General features: G+C 36.2%; 1 protein-coding gene across 1 annotated transcript in view; it reads left to right on the top strand.

Moving 5' to 3' along the window:
* relt (RELT TNF receptor) overlaps window positions 1–20,169 on the top strand; it is a 34,796-nt gene that overhangs the window by 9,641 nt on the left and 4,986 nt on the right. Inside the window, exons 2-9 of the mRNA XM_082183052.1 lie at window positions 5,482–5,556; window positions 6,695–6,787; window positions 8,574–8,758; window positions 8,943–8,995; window positions 10,533–10,787; window positions 16,172–16,252; window positions 16,336–16,414; window positions 19,032–19,268. Coding sequence (XP_082039178.1) covers window positions 5,515–5,556; window positions 6,695–6,787; window positions 8,574–8,758; window positions 8,943–8,995; window positions 10,533–10,787; window positions 16,172–16,252; window positions 16,336–16,414; window positions 19,032–19,268 — 1,025 coding nt within the window. The 5' untranslated portion in view covers window positions 5,482–5,514. The remainder of the gene's footprint in view (window positions 1–5,481; window positions 5,557–6,694; window positions 6,788–8,573; window positions 8,759–8,942; window positions 8,996–10,532; window positions 10,788–16,171; window positions 16,253–16,335; window positions 16,415–19,031; window positions 19,269–20,169) is intronic.

Below are 20,169 nucleotides of genomic sequence, written 5' to 3'. Positions count from 1 at the left end.
ATAACATGCTGTTAGCAGCTGAAAGCAAACGGTGGTCAGTTCATTTGAAGGAATAGAGAAAGGGAGGGATTGAAAATGAGGGTAGGAAAATGGAAAGTTGTCTGGCTATTAAAATCTTAGGCTATATTTGTCAGCATCATCAGGCTGGTGGGTATTTGAAGAAAGACAAGCGTGTTGAACTTTCAGAGTGCGAACAGGAAGTGACACGTGGTTGTATGGCACATGTCAGCAGCACCGAAACTTACTGACAGGAGTTACAAGCTAAACTCACGTGGCTTTGAATTCCTTTATAAATGTTTATATTTTTGTGTTTCCTAAAATGTTTCCTAAAGCGTGTGTCAGTACTGTTGCTACACTATTAAGATTTTTTAATACTATAAAAAGCATTAAATTAATCGAAAGTGTTTTATACAATGTAAATTTCAACTTGCCACTCATAGAACCGTGTATCACGGTTTCCACAAAAATAAGCAGCGACACAATAGTTTTAACAATGATAATAAGAAATGTTTCAAATCAGCATATTAGAAAGATTTCTGAAGGATCATGTGATAATGAGTGCTAAAAATACAGCTTTCCCATTACAGGAATATTTTAAAATATGATCAAATAGAAAACAGTTGCTTATATTACTGTTTTTTCCATAAGGGACTTCTTTCAAAAACATTAAAACTTTTACAGATCCCAAACTTTTGAAAGGTGTACATAAGGGCATATTTAAAAAAAGAAATGAAAATTGTCATCATTTACTCACCCTCTTGTTATTTTAAACCTGTAGGCCTATGACTTTTCTTCTGTTGAACACAAAAGAATATATTTTTTCTCTGTGTTTTTTGGCCATTGACTTGGTGTCCTGGATTTTTCAGATATCATCTTTTGTGTTCTGCAAAAGATAGGAAACAATACAGGGTTGAACCAATATGAGGGTGAGTGATGACAGAATTGTCCTTTTTTGGGTAAACTATCCCTACCTATATATAAAAATTAATCCTACAGACACGAATGATACCTCAAATTGTGCAGTTTGTTGAAAAGGGTAGTCATTTCTAAGGGGCCTTTCACACAGAAAGTGTTTTTCCATTCCAATGCACTACTTTTCCTATGTTTTTCTATGTAAACGCGCTAGACGGACGTGTATAACCGTTGTGCTTGCGTCTTTTGCAGCTTCTCGCGCATGAGTCATGACACACCGTTATAAAAACGGGGTTTAACTTTTTTTCAAAGCAAGAACGAGCCCTAAGGCTAATGTTAACCTGGTGGATGATAAAACAATTTAAAAAAAATCCCATAGACTTACAATAAAGGAGGGACCCAAGCCATATTTAGACTGAGCTCGTTTGACTTGGGCTAGTAAATAACCTAGCAACTCACTAAAAACCACTCAGAACATCTTAGCAAATGCATAAGAACATAGTAACTACAGACGAGCAATACCATTATTGTACAGTTAAAGATATCTAAAAGCTCAGCTGAGACTTAAGAGTTTTTTACTAAGCCAAACGAAACTGTCCCACTTTTCTCTCGAGGCCTACTGTAGTGTGATCAGCAGCATCATTACTGATTCATATCTTGGGTGATATTAGATACTTGTGGTGTGTTTCTTTTGTGGTTGAGGTTATTAGTCAGCAAAAATGATGTACTTTGAATTGCATTTGATACCTGTCTCTGTTTATTCTGTTGTAGCGAATCAATACTTCTGAAAGCTTAACAAGAATGTATCAATCAAGCGATGGCTAGACTGTGGTTTCTAGTCTGAAGGTTTGGCTGTAGAGTAAAGCCCTACTCTTATACCGGGACTCTGGCTTTGTCTTGTATAATGGCTTGATTCCGTTCTAGATCCTGAAGCGACATGCTGGCAGGACTTGAGCTGCAAAACGCCACGCTTCCAAAAGTCAATCCAGGGCAACTCCTTCATCGTTTCCAATTTGTAAGATGACAGATCCTAAAATGGATAATTCTAGGTGATTGTGTTATGTTTGTTGTTGTTTTATTTACGTTATGCCGTTTTTCATGCGCTTCCAAAGCCACGGAACGGGGAACCGGACAGTATGGAGATAGAGCTGCAAGAACTGTAATTACTGTTCGCTGGGACTTTATTGCTTTTTAATGAAAGAGCTAAATTTAAGCATGCACGAGGCACTTCTGACTGGCAGCTGATCTTGAAGTTTGAAGGAAAGCCATTTCTGTGTGGTGGTTTGTGGGTGGGCGGCCGGGGCGGAGGAAGTGGTGGGGGTACATTCATTCTTTGAACATTTCTCCCAAAAAGCCCTGTCATCAAGAAGGGCGACTGAATGCTTGTTTCCAAAATTGTAAACTCATTTGTTTGTTACATTCATTCATTCATTTATTTGCACTTTGAAACATTGGGGATTTTTTTTTTTTTAAGTATAAGTTTAACTAGTCTTGATTTAAGCTTTCCCCACCGGATGTGGATGAGACTACTTTTATTTTGCAAGAATGTGACAAGTTGTTCTCCAAACCAATATAAGGTGATTCCGGATGCCAATTGACTTTTCCTTCACTGAAAAAGCTACTTTGATCCAACACTGAATTGATATTTTCTTTACTTAATTGGAAAGAATTTGAGGGAATTTATTGGCTGAAAATAATGATTTACAGACCCTAATTTTAGTCAAGTAATTTTTATTTATATTGTGCTTTATACAATTCAGATTGGCTGCATCGAAAATTGCATACTTCCCTACTATATAGTTGGCGAAAAACAGGAGGTGACATAAAAAAGTATGTCCGAATTTATAGTACTCATAAAAGAGTAGGCAAAAAGTACCCGGATGTCCTACTACTTTGAGATTCTGAAGTGTGCATCCGACACTTTGTACGTGTGTACGATGTTGTACGTCCATATTACATTCATACTACACACACTCACACTATATAGAACGTACTTTTTTAGCGGTTGTGAATAATTTATTATTCAAAATAAGTACCTCAAGATAGTATGCGATTTCGGACGCAGCCAGAACAGCTTCACAGGAAAATAATTCCTTCATAAACAGGAAAATAACAGAATCAACGATGCAAACTTAAAGGTAGGGTAGGCAATTTTCGTAGAGCTTTGAAAGCATAAGATCCCACCCTCCCTTCAGAGCATATCCAAAGCCACACCTCCTTCAAAACACATGAAGCGCACAGCAGGGAGAAAACAAAAGCGCCACGAGAGATGGCGTTAAACTACCTCATGTCTCAAAGCACATAACATTACAATAATAATGAACATAAACAACTCTGACCTGTACCACCTGACTGCAGCAGACTAATTTCGGCGTTGATAGTGTTGCTTTGAAACTCGAAACTAAATTTGAGTCACGAACTGCTCAGTATATAACGTCACAGGTTTCCATCTCTTCCAAATTATAGTATTAATGGCGTGAACGCAGCATAGGCTTGTTGTTTTGGCTCAGGAGGAACTGTAAAAGGTGACTGTTGTGACGTCTGCATGAGCTGGTGCGCGGAGGTATGGAAATACATAGGCTGATAGGAACGCCTATAATACATAGGCGGACCGAATGCAATGATTGGACGAACTTTTTATGGTCCTACGCCTTCCACAGACGATATACAATATATATATAAATACATTTAGACCACTTACCAATTAGTGATTGCTATCAGAATGTGAAGAGACTTTCAACCAGCATAACAAAAAACAATTCTGGAACAAATCACCAACCCTGTCTTTAATCAAATATTAAACAAATTCAAATTCTGCTGTAATATAGCTCTAAAAAGACAATAGTATTATTATTTAGCTCAAGTTAGTTCAGTGTGGATTCAATTCAGTTCAGTTGTATCCTTTTCCCCATCCCTAAAACCTGATTAGTTGATAGGAGTGCCGTGGTCTTCTTTGCATAATCATTTTCACCGTTAGTGTATAAATCAGTATCGAACATTTGCAGCATTCATGTGCTAAAATCAGTGGCAGCACAGACCAGAATGGACCAAAATGTCAAAGCTTGCAGACGGACACGTGCTGCCTGAGCTCAGTTATTCTGTTTTTATTCATTCATGTTTTATATTCTTCACTTGGGTTTAGAAAACATTTACTTAGAAAAAAACCTCTCCACCACAGTGTCATCAGTAAACTCATGTGATTGGAGGATTATGTAACGGAGGCGGGGCCTCTTCCGGGTGGTGGGAGGAGCCGTGGTTTTGAGTGGCAGTATAAGGAATGACAGCGTTATGCAGACAGGTACAGTGGGACAGTGAGCAGAGCATCCTCAGCTGTTACTAGGGTAACAGAGCACAGAGACACTCTGGGGTAAGTGTGTCTGTCACTCTGTATTTGTTGTCATGGCAACGAGATCAAAGCAGCAGAGGTGTTTGGTTGTGTTATAAATTGTACTTTTATTTAGTTATTTATCTTTTATGCATCTGCTTCGGAACTGGATGATGAAGATGATTTTAGCAATGTTTAAATGGTTGTTTAAATTTTTCATAAAGTTTAAATAAGTTAAATAAAATAATATAGAGATTTAGTACATTTTTATTTTATATTTTATTATTTATTTTATTTACTTATTTTATTGTTTTTTTGTTCTTTTGTTGCTTTTCTTTACATCAAATTTGTAGAAAAGAATGTCTTATCTTGCACAATTTAGCTTTTCATGTACATTTGTCTTGTTTTTAATGTCTTTGCACTGTTTGTAAAAAGCAGGGCTCAATGTACTGTGTTATATTGATTTTTCACAGATCTTTTACACATATTTTGAATTATGTAAATGAAATGTCCATAAACTTAATAACTTAATAATGTACTGCAAGAAAATAACCAGTGCCTTTTCTGTTTTTTTTAACAGATATTTTTCTTACAGTACATATATGAATGAAATGAAATGAGTGTGGAGAACAGCTTGGTCTTGAGCACATTTTGAGACCTTGTTGAGATCTCTTTTTAAACTCTAGAGAAGACATGAGAGATTATTGTTATTTTTCTTTGAAACAGAGATGCAAGGGACTTCAGCTAAAGTCTCCATTTGATTTCCAGTTAATGTCATTTAAGGAGAGGAGGGTCTGAGAACCACCGCTGGCATTTCATGGTCTGGTCTAGATCTTGATGTTTGTATGAGAGTTTAGCCTTTTTGAGTGATCTAAAAACAGTGATGATATAGTTCAGTGTGTCTACATGACCTTCTCATCAGAGAATAATTTTTTCTCTTTTGCTCCAGTAGATCCAGTAAGTAGTTTCTGGCCTGACTGAGCATATTTGATCCAAAAATAGGCCAAGAAAAGCAGTGCTGCCCCAAACCACAGTCCTGCTTTAGTTTAGCTGACTATTTATATCCCGCTTTAGCTTATAGATCACTTCTGTACGCATACAAACCCATTATGTGTCCATCACAAGAGAGCCTAAGTGCTGTTTACCTGTCCCCGCATTGTGAGGTTTTGGTGGTTTCTGCTGACGCTGATGATTCTATATTTGCTGCGTGTGTCATTGAGTTCCCGTCATGTGTTTTTTTTCAGATTACATGAATATAGAAGAATATTTTGAAGAAGATGAAGAACCACCTTTACTGCTCTGCCCCTGTCTGTCTGATTGTAAGTATGATCATTAATGTGACGCTGTGTGTGTGTGTGTGTGTGTGTGTGTGTGTGTGTGTGTGTGTGTGTGTGTGTGTGTGTGTGTGTGTGTGTGTGTGTGTGTGTGTGTGTGTGTGTGTGTGTGTGTGTGTGTGTGTGTGTGTGTGTGTGATTACTGCAGTGTGCTTAAGTTGACAGTGATGATGAATGAGGACTATTAAAGTGAGGTTTCTCTCAGAACACTTTGTCTCTTCTCACACTTCTCTGAATGTTCCTCCCTTCACTGCACAGAGAACCTGCAATGTAGCCAATAAAGAACATCCCATTCTGTACTACAGTTTACTATAAATGGCTACACTATACTATACCACAACAAGACAATTCACTACTGGCAAACCCAGTGTTTTTCATGCACTGGGCAATTTTGAGATTTTGGACTATTTCGCTTCCATTACATTTTTTCTTTCAAACTAGTGGAAATAAAACATCCTACATACACATTGAAGTGTTTGTTTTATTACACTATATCTATTTGCATCTGTAGATTTAACTTACAAATACATATCTTTAAAAGATATGAGTTTTTTTTTTCTCGCTGAACCAGAAATCTTCACTTCAGCAACTTTACATACACCACACTTTACAGATTTATTCCTATTTATATTCAGAAGTTTTTTACAGATGGGTTTGTTCATATACAGTACCATTCGACTGATTTATATAACTTTTTTTTCTTTCTGGTTGTTGACTGTATTTTCTTATTTATAGAGTAATAAAAAGAGATTACCATCTCTGTAGAAACCTTTAACTAATATGGGAAAAAAAAAATGGATCTGGCTAATGTTCAAATTTATGTTCTGGAAATGTATGCAAATTTGTGTTTATTTAATCAGATTATTTGCATATGTAAATGTGTATTACAAAACATATATAGTAGGTCCTGTGAGTAATCAACTGGTGTAAGTATGGTGATATCTGTTAATATTTACCCTATTCACCTGTACTGTCTTGCCTCAAACTACACTTTACTAATCCTGTATTTTACCTGCTTTGTAATACTCATATTCTTGCAACAGTTAGTTCTGGTTTGATTCTCACAGGTAAGTTTGTTTGTGTGTTTTTAACACTGATTGTTTGCGATTGTGTCTCTCTGTAGCTGCTGGAGTTATGGGGGACATTAGCGGCGAAGTGTCAGTGGGAGGACGGGTGTGTGTGTCCACTCTGTCCAGCCGGGCAGGAGCCCACCACGGTGAGAGATAACAACTCCAAAACACACACACACACACACACACACACAATTTATTAGCTGTTTTCCTCATGGGGACCAAAAAATGTCTCAACAAGGACAAGGATTTCAGATATTGCCATCTCTGTGGGATAATTTTGTCCTCATAATGTAGGGTTTACCAGGCCTCACACACACACTCAAAACTCACAAACACACACAAACTGTCCCTGTCACAGTATGTCTTCTGACCACAGAACTTAAAATGTTTTGTGGGTAAATCTCATGAAAATATGTCCAGGTAACATTTCACCAAAAAATCGAAAGAAAAAAAAAGGAATTTTATATTTTGCATAAATATATTTATACATTATTTGCATTGTGTTGGGTTATTTTCATGACAAGCACATTTCCAAACAAATTATCCATGAAACATTTTACTTGTATTTATTTATTCAGTTGTTTAAATACTTCCAATTATTCTTAAAGGGGTGGTATAATGCCCTTTTCACAAGATGTAAAATAAGTATTTGAAGTCCCCAGAGTGTGTATGTGAAGTTTTAGCTCAAAATATCCCATAGAGATTTTTATATAGCATGTTCAAATTGTCACTTTTTGAGGGTTAGCAAAAACGCACCGTTTTTGTGTCTGTCCCTTTAAATGCAAATGAGCTGCTGCTCCAGGCAGAGGGTGGAGCTTCAACAGCTAGTGTCATTTTACCTCACACACACATGCACTGAAAATTTCAAAAACGTTTAGCCTTTTATGTTCAAAACGAAGTCAGAAAGATGGAGAGACTCATGAAGAAGTGACAAGATGTAGAAAACATTTCTGAATGGTTAGTTGGTGAATTTATTTAGCTTATATGTAGTTATCTTCTAGTCATTGATTAGCATATTCTGTCCTGATAATCTGTAAATCGTGTTCCGGGGGCGGGTTTATGTCAATTTTAGGGTTAGTGATGTCACTGACCCGGGAGGAATGTCGTGTAGTCCCTATCAGTCGTTTGTTGTAGTCCTTAAAAAGCAATTTCTTTAAAAGCAAATATCTTCCTTTGCTTTGAACTTTGAGTATTGTAACTTTGCAGATGTTGTTTATGCTCAAACAGCAACATTACACACTAACTAAAGTATTCAACGACCCCTTTAAGATTCCCAGTACTGCAGTACAGTTATTATTATTTTATTAATAATGTCAAAGCAGCATAAATTATATAAAACTTATATTTATTCAGTATTTTCATAATAGAAATGGGTAACTTTACAATAAGGCTTTATTTCTTAAAATTAGTTAACTACATCAGTTAACATGAACTAACAATGAAAAATGTTTCTAAAGCATTTACTAATCTTAGTTAATGTTAATCTCAACATTTACTAATACATTAAAACCAAAAGTTATATCTGTTAACATTAATGAACCTGAACTAACATAAACTAACAAGGAACAGTTGTATTTTCATTAACTAATTTGAACAAAGATGAATAAATACTGTGACTAATGTATTGCTCAGTGTTAGGTTATATTAATGCATTAACTAACCTTAACTAATGGAAACGGAAAGTGTTTCCTAGAAATGCATATATATATATGTGTGTGTGTGTGTGTGTGTGTGTGTGTGTGTGTGTGTGTGTGTGTGTGTGTGTGTGTGTGTGTGTGTGTGTGTGTGTGTGTGTGTGTGTGTGTGTGTGTGTGTGTGTGTGAATTTTCAAAAAAAGCTTAATTTATTAATCTTCTCTAATTCGACACTGTGAGAGACGACACAATTTGTGATTATATCATCTGAGTGATGTTTATTTGTTTCTTTAAGGCTTGTGGGGAAGTTGAGGGTCCTGGTGAGGCCGGATTGTGCCGGACTTGCCCAGCAGGCACCTTCTCTGATAACCGTGACCCTGAACCGTGCCGCCCACATATCTCCTGCAGTGGACTCAACCGCTGGATCACCACCGCACCGACCTCACACTCTGACGCCGTGTGTGGAGGATGCCTTCCCGGGTAAAGAACAAAAAATATTTATTCTTTTATTATTATTTTATCCTTTTGATTCCAGTCATTGTCTTCATCATTGTGTCACTTTGGTGTCCTAGCAGATGTGTTTTCATAGCCTCACAATGTTCCCAAAACTGAATTAAAGGGAAAGTGTAGAGTGGGCGTATTTATGAACTGAAATATTTTTCAGGTTTCACCCTGCTGCTAAACGGAAGTCCTCCACCCTCCACGCCTGCGTCAGGGGTAAGTGTTTAGCTTTTCATACATCACCGTTTTATCATTTCACAACAAAAAGTACAAAGAAGAGTTTATGGTAGAAATACTGGCTATTTTACAATTACTTCAAATGCGAATAAGAATTTAAACTTTTAGACAACTTAAATTTACGCACATTATATGTAGTAGACAAATATATTTTTATATATATACAGTATATATTGTGACAACAAATTAAGAATTCATTCCCTCGTTTTATGAATTCATTCCCCCGATTTAGTTAATTAAGAATTTGTTCTCTCGTTTTAGTTTAATTGTGTCCACGAATTAAAATTCATTCTCATGACATAATTTGTTCCCTCATTTTAGTAAATCGTGGCCATGTTGTACTAATTAGTTCCCTTAGTGTTTTCAATTAACTAAAACAAGGGAACAAATTATTACAACATGGCCATGATTTACTAAATTGGGGGAATGAATTCATAAAATGAGGGAATGAATTCTTAATTTTTTGTCACGATATATATATATATATACGATTTAGAGTACGTTTACATGACAACGATGTACTAAAAACAGAATGTTTTTCCTTTGCTTTTTTCACGTACAGACGACAACATTGTCAAAATGATTCCCATTAACACGGATTTGCAAAAACGAATGAATAAAAATGCTGTGGTTGGCGATGTCACTTTGTAAATTTACACTACGCACATAGTATAGCTGAACACGCAATATGCACATGACGTCACCGTTTTCACAAATTGGCTTTTTTGTTGTTTAAAGGTACCGTTTTCAAAAACTTGCACTTTGAAACCCGTTTTCAAAAGTTTGCGTTATCAGGCCCCCCAAAATGTGTTGTCGTGTAAATGAGCGGTATAAGTTTTCCATTTTTTGTTGAAAAAAAGTGTTGTGTAAACGGCCTCTTAGTAAAACGAGGGAATGAATTCTTGATTCGTGGCCTCATGTCGTGTGGAGCTCCGTAAATTTTAATGAATGAAAAAATAAATAGCATAAATAATATAAAACATATAATATAATATAATACATATAATACAATTTAAACATATTATATAGTTTAAATTGAATATGTATTTTATTATATGTTGTATATTATTTATGCTATTTAGTTTAAAAATAGGAATGACTTTATTACAGTAATGAGAATCAAATACGATTTACTATTAAGGATAATGGTAATTATTTATGGATTTATTTTTTCATTCATTAAAATTTACGGAGCTCCACATGACATGAGGCCACGAATCAAGAATTCATTCCCTCGTTTTACTAAGAGGCCGTTTACACAACACTTTTTTTCAACAAAAAATGGAAAACTTATACCGCTCATTTACACAGCAACACGTTTTGGGGGGGCCTGATAACGCAAACTTTTGAAAACGGGTTTCAAAGTGCAAGTTTTTGAAAACGGTACCTTTATCGTCTCCATGTAAACAACAAAAAAGCCAATTTGTGAAAACGGTGACGTCATGCGCACCCAATCAGAATTCAGAGGTAGAATTGTCTTATTAGTAATTAATAAGATAATGTGTTCAATGTACAGAGCCATACAGCCGGCGGAGACGTAACGTTGTTAGGAGCACCCCTAGCCGGTCTGGAGTGGGAGGTGCAAACTCCACCAACGTTCAAAATCCCGAGGAGAAGAGCACGGAGTATGCTGTGTTTGCACTAGTGCCCATCTTCTGTGTGATGGGCCTTCTGGGAATTCTCATCTGCAACCTGCTCAAGAAGAAGGGCTACCGCTGCAACGCAGAGAAAGAGGGCATTGACGCAGAAGCCGCCACTCCGCAGAAAGAAGGTACAATACACACTCACCCACACGTGACCATACACAACAAAGGAAACACTTATTAGATCACAATGCGTGTCCATAAAGATGTGCTTTTAGAAGATCTAAGTAATTAAGAAGATTACATCTAAAGTTTGGGGTCAGTTTGAAAGAAATGAATGCTTCTATTCAGCAAAGATGCATTGATCAAAAGTGACAAATTTATGATGTTAAAAAAGATTAGTTCTTCAAATAAATACTGTACTTTTGAACTTTCTATTCATCAAAGAATTACAACTGTTTTCAACATTGATAATAATAAGAAATGTTTCTTCAGCAACAAATCAGCATATTAGAATTATTTCTGAAGGATCATGTGACACTGAAGAGCTTTACCATCACAGGAATAAATTATGTTTTAAAATATACCCAAATAGAAAAGTTATTGGAAATTGTTGCACAATATTTCTGTTTTTTCTGTATTTTTGATCAAATAAATGATTGCCTTATTAAACATAAGATACTTCTTTTAGAGACATTAAAAAATCTTACCGACCCCAAACTTTTCAGCTGTACTTCAGAATGATGCCTATTCTGATCAGACCAAAAAGAGTCATAATTTAGTATTTTATGATCATGTTCCACCGTTTTTGACTTGCCTTTTGGATGGTCAAGTATTCAAATGCATTCATTTAATGTCAGAAAGTTGTGGAAGTTTAGAACGAGGTGTTTTTGCTCCGAGGTGGTTCTGTTCCAGTAAATGCTCTTTCTGGACTGCGAAGGATGTTTCGAGTTCTCAACTTGCTTTTTATCTCATGTTTGATATTAACTCTTTAAATAAACCTTATAAACAAAACTCCCTGAAAGTCAAGTATACAAAAGAGTCAAGCATACACCCATATTAATGAGGCAAAAATCTCCAATGTAGCTCATCTTTATATCCAGCTGCTATCACCTTACCTGAGTTTGATTTAAAAAATGAGTAGCAACAAAGGCCCAATTGTTACACTGAAACCACCTCCTAAATAAAATCACTGTACAAAATAAGAACAGTGTTTTCATATCCTTTGTATGCATGTGAATCAGTGGGTGGAGCCGCAGCTGTTGTGATGAGATCAGGATTTCATCTACAATAACGCTTGCATATGATAATTCAGGTTCTGCCTGTAAAGCAGGAATGTTTTCAGGAACGGAGTAAATAATGCAATAATCACATCATGTTTTACAGCTGAATAAGCAGAGCAGCAGAGCTAGATTTGGAGTTTTGCTCAGGATGTCAGTGGCCTATTTTTTGTGTTTAGAAGAAAAAAGTAGAAAAAGGAAGTTAATTATACAAACCACAAGAAGCTGTGCATGATGGTTAAAGGCTGATGTTAAAGTCCAGAAGTTGCGATAGATTTTTCTCCCCGTTGTGACGTACATCCGTGTGAAACGACTTCTCAAACAAGAACTAATGTAGGGCGGGACTTGATTTTGTCCATGGGGAATTGATTGGATGGTTGGATGGTTGTGGTTTGCTATTGGTGGATCTCATGTGAGTGACAGGTTGTCCCACCCTCACACCAGTAAACACATCATCAGAGAAGAGAGAGATGACGCTGACATGGGAGGGGAAGTTATCAAGTTATTAACCATCATAAGAATTGTCCATTTTGATTTCAAGATTACTTTAACCCGTCATGTAAAGTGGAATTTTGTACATGAATGTGAGATAATTATTGCTTTGTTTAATATCAGCACAATCTGTATGATATAAGACACTGATTTGGAAGGGTTTTTTTTTGCTGATGCAAAACTCTAGAATGTAGTGGGTGGTTGCCAAGGCGTTGCTATATGGTTGCTAAAGCATTCTCTCCTTTCTTCATCTATCTTTGAGCAGCATGAGACTCCATCTGTATCTTCTTTCCTCAGATAAATAATTCAGTCTGTTCTCTGCTTGTAGATGCTCTCTAACTGCTGTCACTACACTGTTGACTAGTTCTGATGTGGTCAGTGCCGACTACACCTGATTCACGTTGACCTAAGCAAACACTCCCAGACCACCGAGAGAATCCTCTATTTGAAGTGTTTATATATACTTTAGAAGAAGAAAGTAGCCTATTGGGTGACATCATGGACTGTTTATGTAAGAAGCTTTGGGAACATGGTGCATTTAAATATCACAAGATAGCTATGAGGTGATTAATAATGAAAGTCTTGGCTCAATTGGAGTCTGAAAGCTTCTGTTGTATCAGTCTGGGTTTGATCCAGGAATCGTAGAGCAGGTGACAACATCCAGATTAAAGAGGATGATGGAGGTCCCTGGGGTGTGATGGGCTCGAAATCACTTAACAAAGTGAAGATGTTTGCAGTCAGAATGCAGCATTCAATCTGCTGTTGATGTTCCCAGTCGATTTCTGACGGTGCATTCCCAAATTAAATGTCTTTTCTTGGCACTTATTATTGTTGCAGCAACGATTACATAAGCACTTTGCTTTCAAGAGCAAGAGAGCACTTCTACCTTGACCAGTATTTCAATACTTCAGAGTGTAACGGTAATCTAATATATGCTATTACACATTTCAGTTATGAGATGAATCAGCAAGAGCTCTAATAGATGTCTGAGCATTCGATGGTCAGATTTGATTTGTAAGAAAGGTCCGGTGCTGTATGTACTTAGACGATGCAAGGGCACTATACTGATGATGTGTCCCGTACCCAATTGATCCGAAATGGTTCCCTGGCCAAGATTTACCTCCCACACAACTCAGAGAATCCCCACTAGTTGATCGTTTGCCACTCCCAGCAACAAGGTAAATCTCGAAAAAGTGCTCACCACCTATTGGCACAAGAGACAGCTTCTAACATATTGTCCTGTGTTAGAGTTGATTTAGGCAATTTTCTGTTAGTATAATGTGTGTATTATGCTTTTGTCATCGATGAGTCAGACTGCTGTTCTGAGATCAAAAAAGATGCATTACCCATGCATTAGAAAGTTCAAGCACCATAGGTGTACCAGTACAATGGTGACAGAGCTAAAAAGAGCCTTTTTATTGCTCGCAGCAAGTTTGAAACTAGATTGAAGCCATTACATAAGACTGTTCTGCAATACATATGTCAAGTTTAGCTGGTAATTTTGTTGTCTGCAACAAATAGATAAACACAGAGATAACCTCAGAGCCTCACTAACTATCAGCTGTGGGCTAGAAAGCACACTGGTTATTGTAGAATAGCACATTTATACAGTATAGCTATTACATATAATATACAGTATTTGTATACTGGGTATATATAATTAGAAACAAAAGATGATTGAAATTAGTAGGTTTGAGACCAGAAACTTCACAGGTTTGGTGGTTTGTTTGATGGAATGGTCAGAATTTGTATAATATAACATATATAGTGAAAATGTACAAATACATTACTGTTCAAAAGTTTGGGGTCAGTAAAATTATATATATTTTTTTAAATTAATACTTTTATTCAGCAAGGATGCATTAAATTGCTTTTGCATTTATTATGAAGCAGCACAACTGTTTGCAACAGTGATCATAATTAAAAAAAAATCTTAAGAAGCATATGAGCATATTAGAATTATTTCTATAGGCTCATGTGACACTGAAGACTGGAGTAATCAAGCTAAAAATGCAGCTTTACCATCACAGGAATTACATTTGAAAATATATTACAATAGAAAACAGTTATTTAAAAAATGTTCATAATATTTCACAAAATCACTGTTTTTACTGTATTTTTGATCAAGTAAATGAAGACTTGGTGCGCATAAGATACTTATTTCAAAAACGTAAGAAAATTGTATCGACCTCAAACATTTGAACGGTAGTGTATGATATTTGCAAATAAACTGATTTTATTTCAGACAAATGGAGAAATAAGTGGATATTAGCCATTTTACAATCACATGGATGTATGAGGTAAATTCTCCTCAAGTTTACACAGGTGTCCTAGCAGAGGAAACCTCACATCAACACAATCCACTAACCACAAACAAACACAGTCACACAATACCGACTGTCTTCTTTTTCAACATTAGATCTATTGTTTTATCGTTTCAAACTGTACAGACTTCTTATTGTCAAATTTTTTGCTTGAAAACTGCGCTGTCTTTCTTCTACATTTTTAAGTGTGACTGAAATGCTCTGGCACTTTCTGGAGCTTCAGTAGATGTGTATCATGAATATGATTCTAACAGTGTCTTTGGTTGATCAGAATAATAAAGCCACGCTTCTGCAGTGCTGACGGTTATTCTGGGTGAATATAGCAGAGTGCTGAGTGAGCTCTTCTTCTCAACGTCCCCAGCTGCCTCACTGTGGAACTCTGGGATATAGCCTGTTACCATAGAGACCACTGTTAACTGCACACTGTGCACAGTGAGCCTTCTGTATCCAATAGATTCACAATAGAGATGGAATTTGCAGAGTTTAGCATTAGCATGATGACATAAATGAATCCTTCTGTGTCTTCAATGACTCATGTTGAGTTGGCATGTTTCTATTCTAACTAACGTGGATGTGGCTAATGAGGTCGGCTTCCCTAAACTGTTAAACTCTTTTAAAAATAGCACTTAATGACGAGGATGACATCATGACAATCCAAATACACACCCACAGAAGAATTTTAAATAATGCATGAGCTTAAAGTAATATTTGTTCACTGTAAATCTCACAAAACCAGTCAAGGCCATGTTACCATCTCACCGAAAGAAGGTTTCTGAAGCACATTTCCCCCAAAATTCTCAATACTGTAAAGTGCCGTTGTTTTAGTAATTATATAATATTATAATATTTATTAATATTTTGAATCAGCTTTTATTTTTATAATTTTATTTTTTCTTTTAGTTTAAGTTTTAGTCATTTTGTTATGTGCTTTTGACATTTTTATTACCTTTTTTTTATTTGAGTTTTAGTCATTTTAGTACTTATTTATGTAAACTAGTTGCTAAGGCACCATTTTCAAGATTTTCATCTAATATTTATACTTGTTTTATTTCAGCCTTATTTCAATTACCAAAAATTATTTTTAATAGTTTTAGTTTTAGTAAATTATAATGACACTGATGTGAAGTATATTTAAATTGTAAAATATTTATGCAGTATTTGTTGTACTTGATTTTAATTTATTCATTAAAAAAATATTGTTTGTGCTAGATATTTTTCATTACTATATCCCAGTTATTATTATTATTATTTTTTATATATATTCTTATTTTTTTTTGTTAATTATAGCAATATAATATTTTGGAAATTGGGGTGAAATTGGACTGCGGCATTTATTTATGCAATTCACCCAATTATGTTTTTTTTTTTTTTTTTGATTGGTTTCTAAATAAAAATATCCTGATATGAAATATGGCAGAAAGTGTTAAACTTTAAACTTTGCTCTCTCTCTCTCTCTCTCTCTCTCTCTCTCCTCAGCAAACACTTGTCCATACATCGTTGATGACCCCAATGAAGACACCATAAGCATTTTGGTGCGGCTCATCACAGAGAAGAAAGGTGTGTGTGATGTTTCTCGACACATTTAACTCACCCTTACATCACACTGTGAGTCTTATTGCATCTCAATGTGTGTGTTACAGAAAACGCTGCTGCGCTAGAAGAACTTCTGCAGGAATATGAGGACAAACAGATGGCCCTCAACAAGAGCTCATCCATCAAGTAAGAACACACACATGCAAACGTACACATCTACACCGATGTCAACAACTTACAAACAGCATGTAGCAGCAACAGACTCCAAAATTAAATTAAAACTGAGAAAGTGCAAAATCCAGCTATTTTTTTTATTACACAATATATTTTTTTCCCTATAACAATGGGATGTTTAAGCTGTTTCCTTGCACATTAGTGATACACAGTTCAAGTCATTGTCAACACAGCATCATATATGACTCATGAAACTTTACTAGTATAGCAAAAGCAAAGACCCATTGTGGTTTAGTTCCTCATACTCTTGAGCCTTTGCAAGGAATATTCCATATATCTTTCACCACAGGAAGTTCTGGAGAAGAATAAAAAGCTTTAGGCATCCTAGATAAACTGTTTTATTCAGTATATGGTTTGTTTGTCTTTGAAGAGCCAGACGATTCTCACAATTCCATTTTATGGAAGTTTTTAAACTATGAAACGTACACCATTCAAAAGTTTGGTATCAGATTTTTGAAAAGAATTGAATACTTTTTTCTTTTTTTTTACAAAGATGCATTCAAATGGATAATAATAATGTTACAAAAGATTTATATTCCAATTAAATGCTGTTCTTTTGTACTTTCTATTCATTAAAGAATCCTGAAAAAAATAATAATCACGGTTTCCACACAAATATGAAGCAGCACTACTGTTTTCAACACGATAATAAGAAATGTTTTGAATGGTAGTGTGTAGTGCATGAGATGATCACAGTTCACACTTGAATTATTGCATGAATCATCTCCAGCTATAATGAATTGTATTAATGGTCACTTCACTTGTGGACTGGAGTTCTGAGAGGAATTCCCAGTTGTGAAACAGGAAGCAGCTTTCCGTTAGCTCAGATATAGATTCAGCTCATTCTTGTAAACTCATTAATAAGGAAAAGGAATCAATGAAGTTTTAGAATAGCTGAGGGGGAGTAATTAGTTGCACTGACAAACATATAAATCATCAAGAAGCAAGTGCTTGTTTATTTTCACACTGCAGCAGTGAGGTGAGGGTCCCTCACCGCCATTTTACCATGCTCATACAATCAGATTTACGTCATAGTTATGCATTTTACAATGTCAAACACATCATAAGAGTCAGAGACAGAGCTTAGTTCACCTCTTTGACGCCACTGTTGTATGGTGACCTCTCAGAAACCGGCACAGTGCCATCATCATCAGTGTCGGCTGAATTGACACTAGGTGCCGGCTGCTTAGTTCAAGAGATCCTTTAATTCCAGGCTCTTTTCTGCAAGCCAAGAGTGGTGCATTATACAGCTGTCATGAGCTCAGGGGACTCTGACATCATCACGGTGGAACTATGGAGGGGGTGGGGTGCTTTTCAAGACTCCATGAATGTATTTTGGTTTATGTGATTTCAGTGTCTGAGTAGGCTTGAATAAATTAGTACATTGTTTTGTACTTCAAGACTTATTTTAAGAACTGTTAGAAGCCTCTTTCTGTAGGCCAAGAAACTTGTCTGAAAGCTTCATTGGTATGATACAAGTGTTTACATTGCCAAAGCATTAATAAAAACTGCCATGATGCTAGGAACTTGCTATGTGATTGCTAAGATGCTGTTTAGGACATTGCTATATGGTTTTTGGGGTGTTCTGATTAGTTTAGGGTGTTGCTAATGTTGGATGTTTTTAAGTAGTTTTAGAGTGTTGCTTGGTAGTTTAGCCCATTGCTATGTCCTATGTGGTTGCTAAAGCCAAAAGTATACTTCAGCAGTCTGCACACTGTCCGCATGACGTAATTGTCCCAAATCGTAGTATGCTGAAATTAGTAGACACCCGGATGGTCTACTTTTTCCGGTTAGAATCCGAAGTGCAGATCCGTGCCCTCTTAACGGCTAATATTGCGCACAACCCATTGCGCGTTGGAAGAGGATCCAATCGATTCCGATTCTAATCAGAACTACAAACATGGCAGATGTGCGAGTCCAATGGTTAAGTTGAGAGGTTTTGATAAAGTGTGATTTTGAGTGATTAATTATCAGTATCTAACCTGACGAAAAGATATTTATTCAATGTTATCCACATTATATTTAATCTGCAACAGCATTGTGAACTTTTGTAAAGATGCATTTGGATGTATAAGTAGGCGAATTGGGTCGCAGCATTTGTGTCCGCACGGACACAAGTGACTTGAGCGCTTGAAAACAGTCCACTAGATAGTGTGCACACGCCAAACGTGTCTTTCTGCACTTACGGCCAAAGGAGTATACTTTGAAAGGCTTGCACACTCAACTGTGCTCGAGATGGAGCAAAATGCAGAAAATGAAGTATACCCAGGCTTTAAGGTGTTCTGATTAGTTTAGGGTGTTGCTAAGGTGTTCTGAGTGTTTTAGGGTGTTGCTATGTGGTTTCTAGGGTGTTGCTTAGAGAAGCAGCATGTTGAGCAGAGGTGATCATGCCAGTGTTACAAGCATGAATTTGGCTTGCAGCGTTTCCCAGTCCGGAGTACTTTTGAGAAAATTCCAAAAATATATATATATACTTCAATACACACAATATATTTGTATTGATACAAATATACACACAATACTGATATCAGTTTGTAAGTGTCTTTCTCTCTGTCTGTTTTTTTGTCAGGTTTCCGGCTCTTCCTCATTTCTCCCAATTCCGTTCGTTGCCCCGGCTGTGTACCCACCAGCATCATTTGCACACTATAAACGGGCTGGCCCCTCGCTCCGGGCTCTGCTGTTCCCGCTGCAGTCAGAAGAAATGGCCCGAGCTGCTGCTGCCCGCCCTGGCACTGCCCGCCGATACGCACAAGAGCCCCACTAATGTGGTCAAGACGCCGGAGGTCACCATCCTGTCTGTAGGAAGGTGAGAAAAAAATTGAATGTAAAATATAATTATGTGAATTCTGAGAAGAAAGGCCTTCATTTAATCCCAAATTTGTTGTTGTAATTTAACATGAGAAATCTGTTTTTAGCTTTCTTTCTTTTTTTATTAAACATACAGAAGCTCTTTTCCAACACTTAGTGAACACTTTTGGACTTCCCATGTGAAGACCGTCCAAACATTTCCCCCAAAAATTAAGATAACTTGTTTTGACCAATATCTATTGCATATGTGTTTCACAAATAAGGTAATCCCAGCAGTGTTATATCAGTACTGTTTATTATTATTATTATACTTTTTATTTATAGGCGCCTTACATGGCACTCAAGGACACCTTACAAACACAATAAAACAGTCAATATTAAACAAAAAGATAATTTTGCATAAAAGTAATCACATAAAAGCCTGCCTAAAAAGATGGTTCTTATTAAGGCAAGATTTAATATATATGTTTATAGTATTTATTAATGTTTTTAATTTAAGTTTTAGTTAACAATAATAACTGGATCCCAGAATGCATAGAAATTAGCTAAAATGTGAAATATTCATCCAATGTAGCCGAGTAAAGGGTTAATATTGGCTAAAAAAAGAATTATTATATTATTATAAAAATATATTATTTCACCAAATATTGATGTGTAGTGTGTAGTTGTTGTATTTATTATTAGAATATGGAGTTATTACCTTAAGCACTTAACTTATGAGGTTCCATTTCACTTTGCATGCTGCCTTAGCAGCCTATCTAGGCAGTAGACGGCACTAAGTTTGGAGCAGACCTATAAATCACAATGATTTGGTTTGAGATGGTAATTCAGGTCTCATTCTTAGATACACACCCGGTTATGCTCACAGTGACGAATCAGGTGCACTCACTGACCTCTGT

Source organism: Leuciscus leuciscus, assembly GCF_965113295.1.
Source record: "Leuciscus leuciscus genome assembly, chromosome: 10".
NCBI lineage: Eukaryota > Metazoa > Chordata > Actinopteri > Cypriniformes > Leuciscidae > Leuciscus > Leuciscus leuciscus.
The sequence above is the reverse complement of the archived record's forward strand: the minus strand, read 5'-3'. Positions and strand labels throughout refer to the sequence as shown.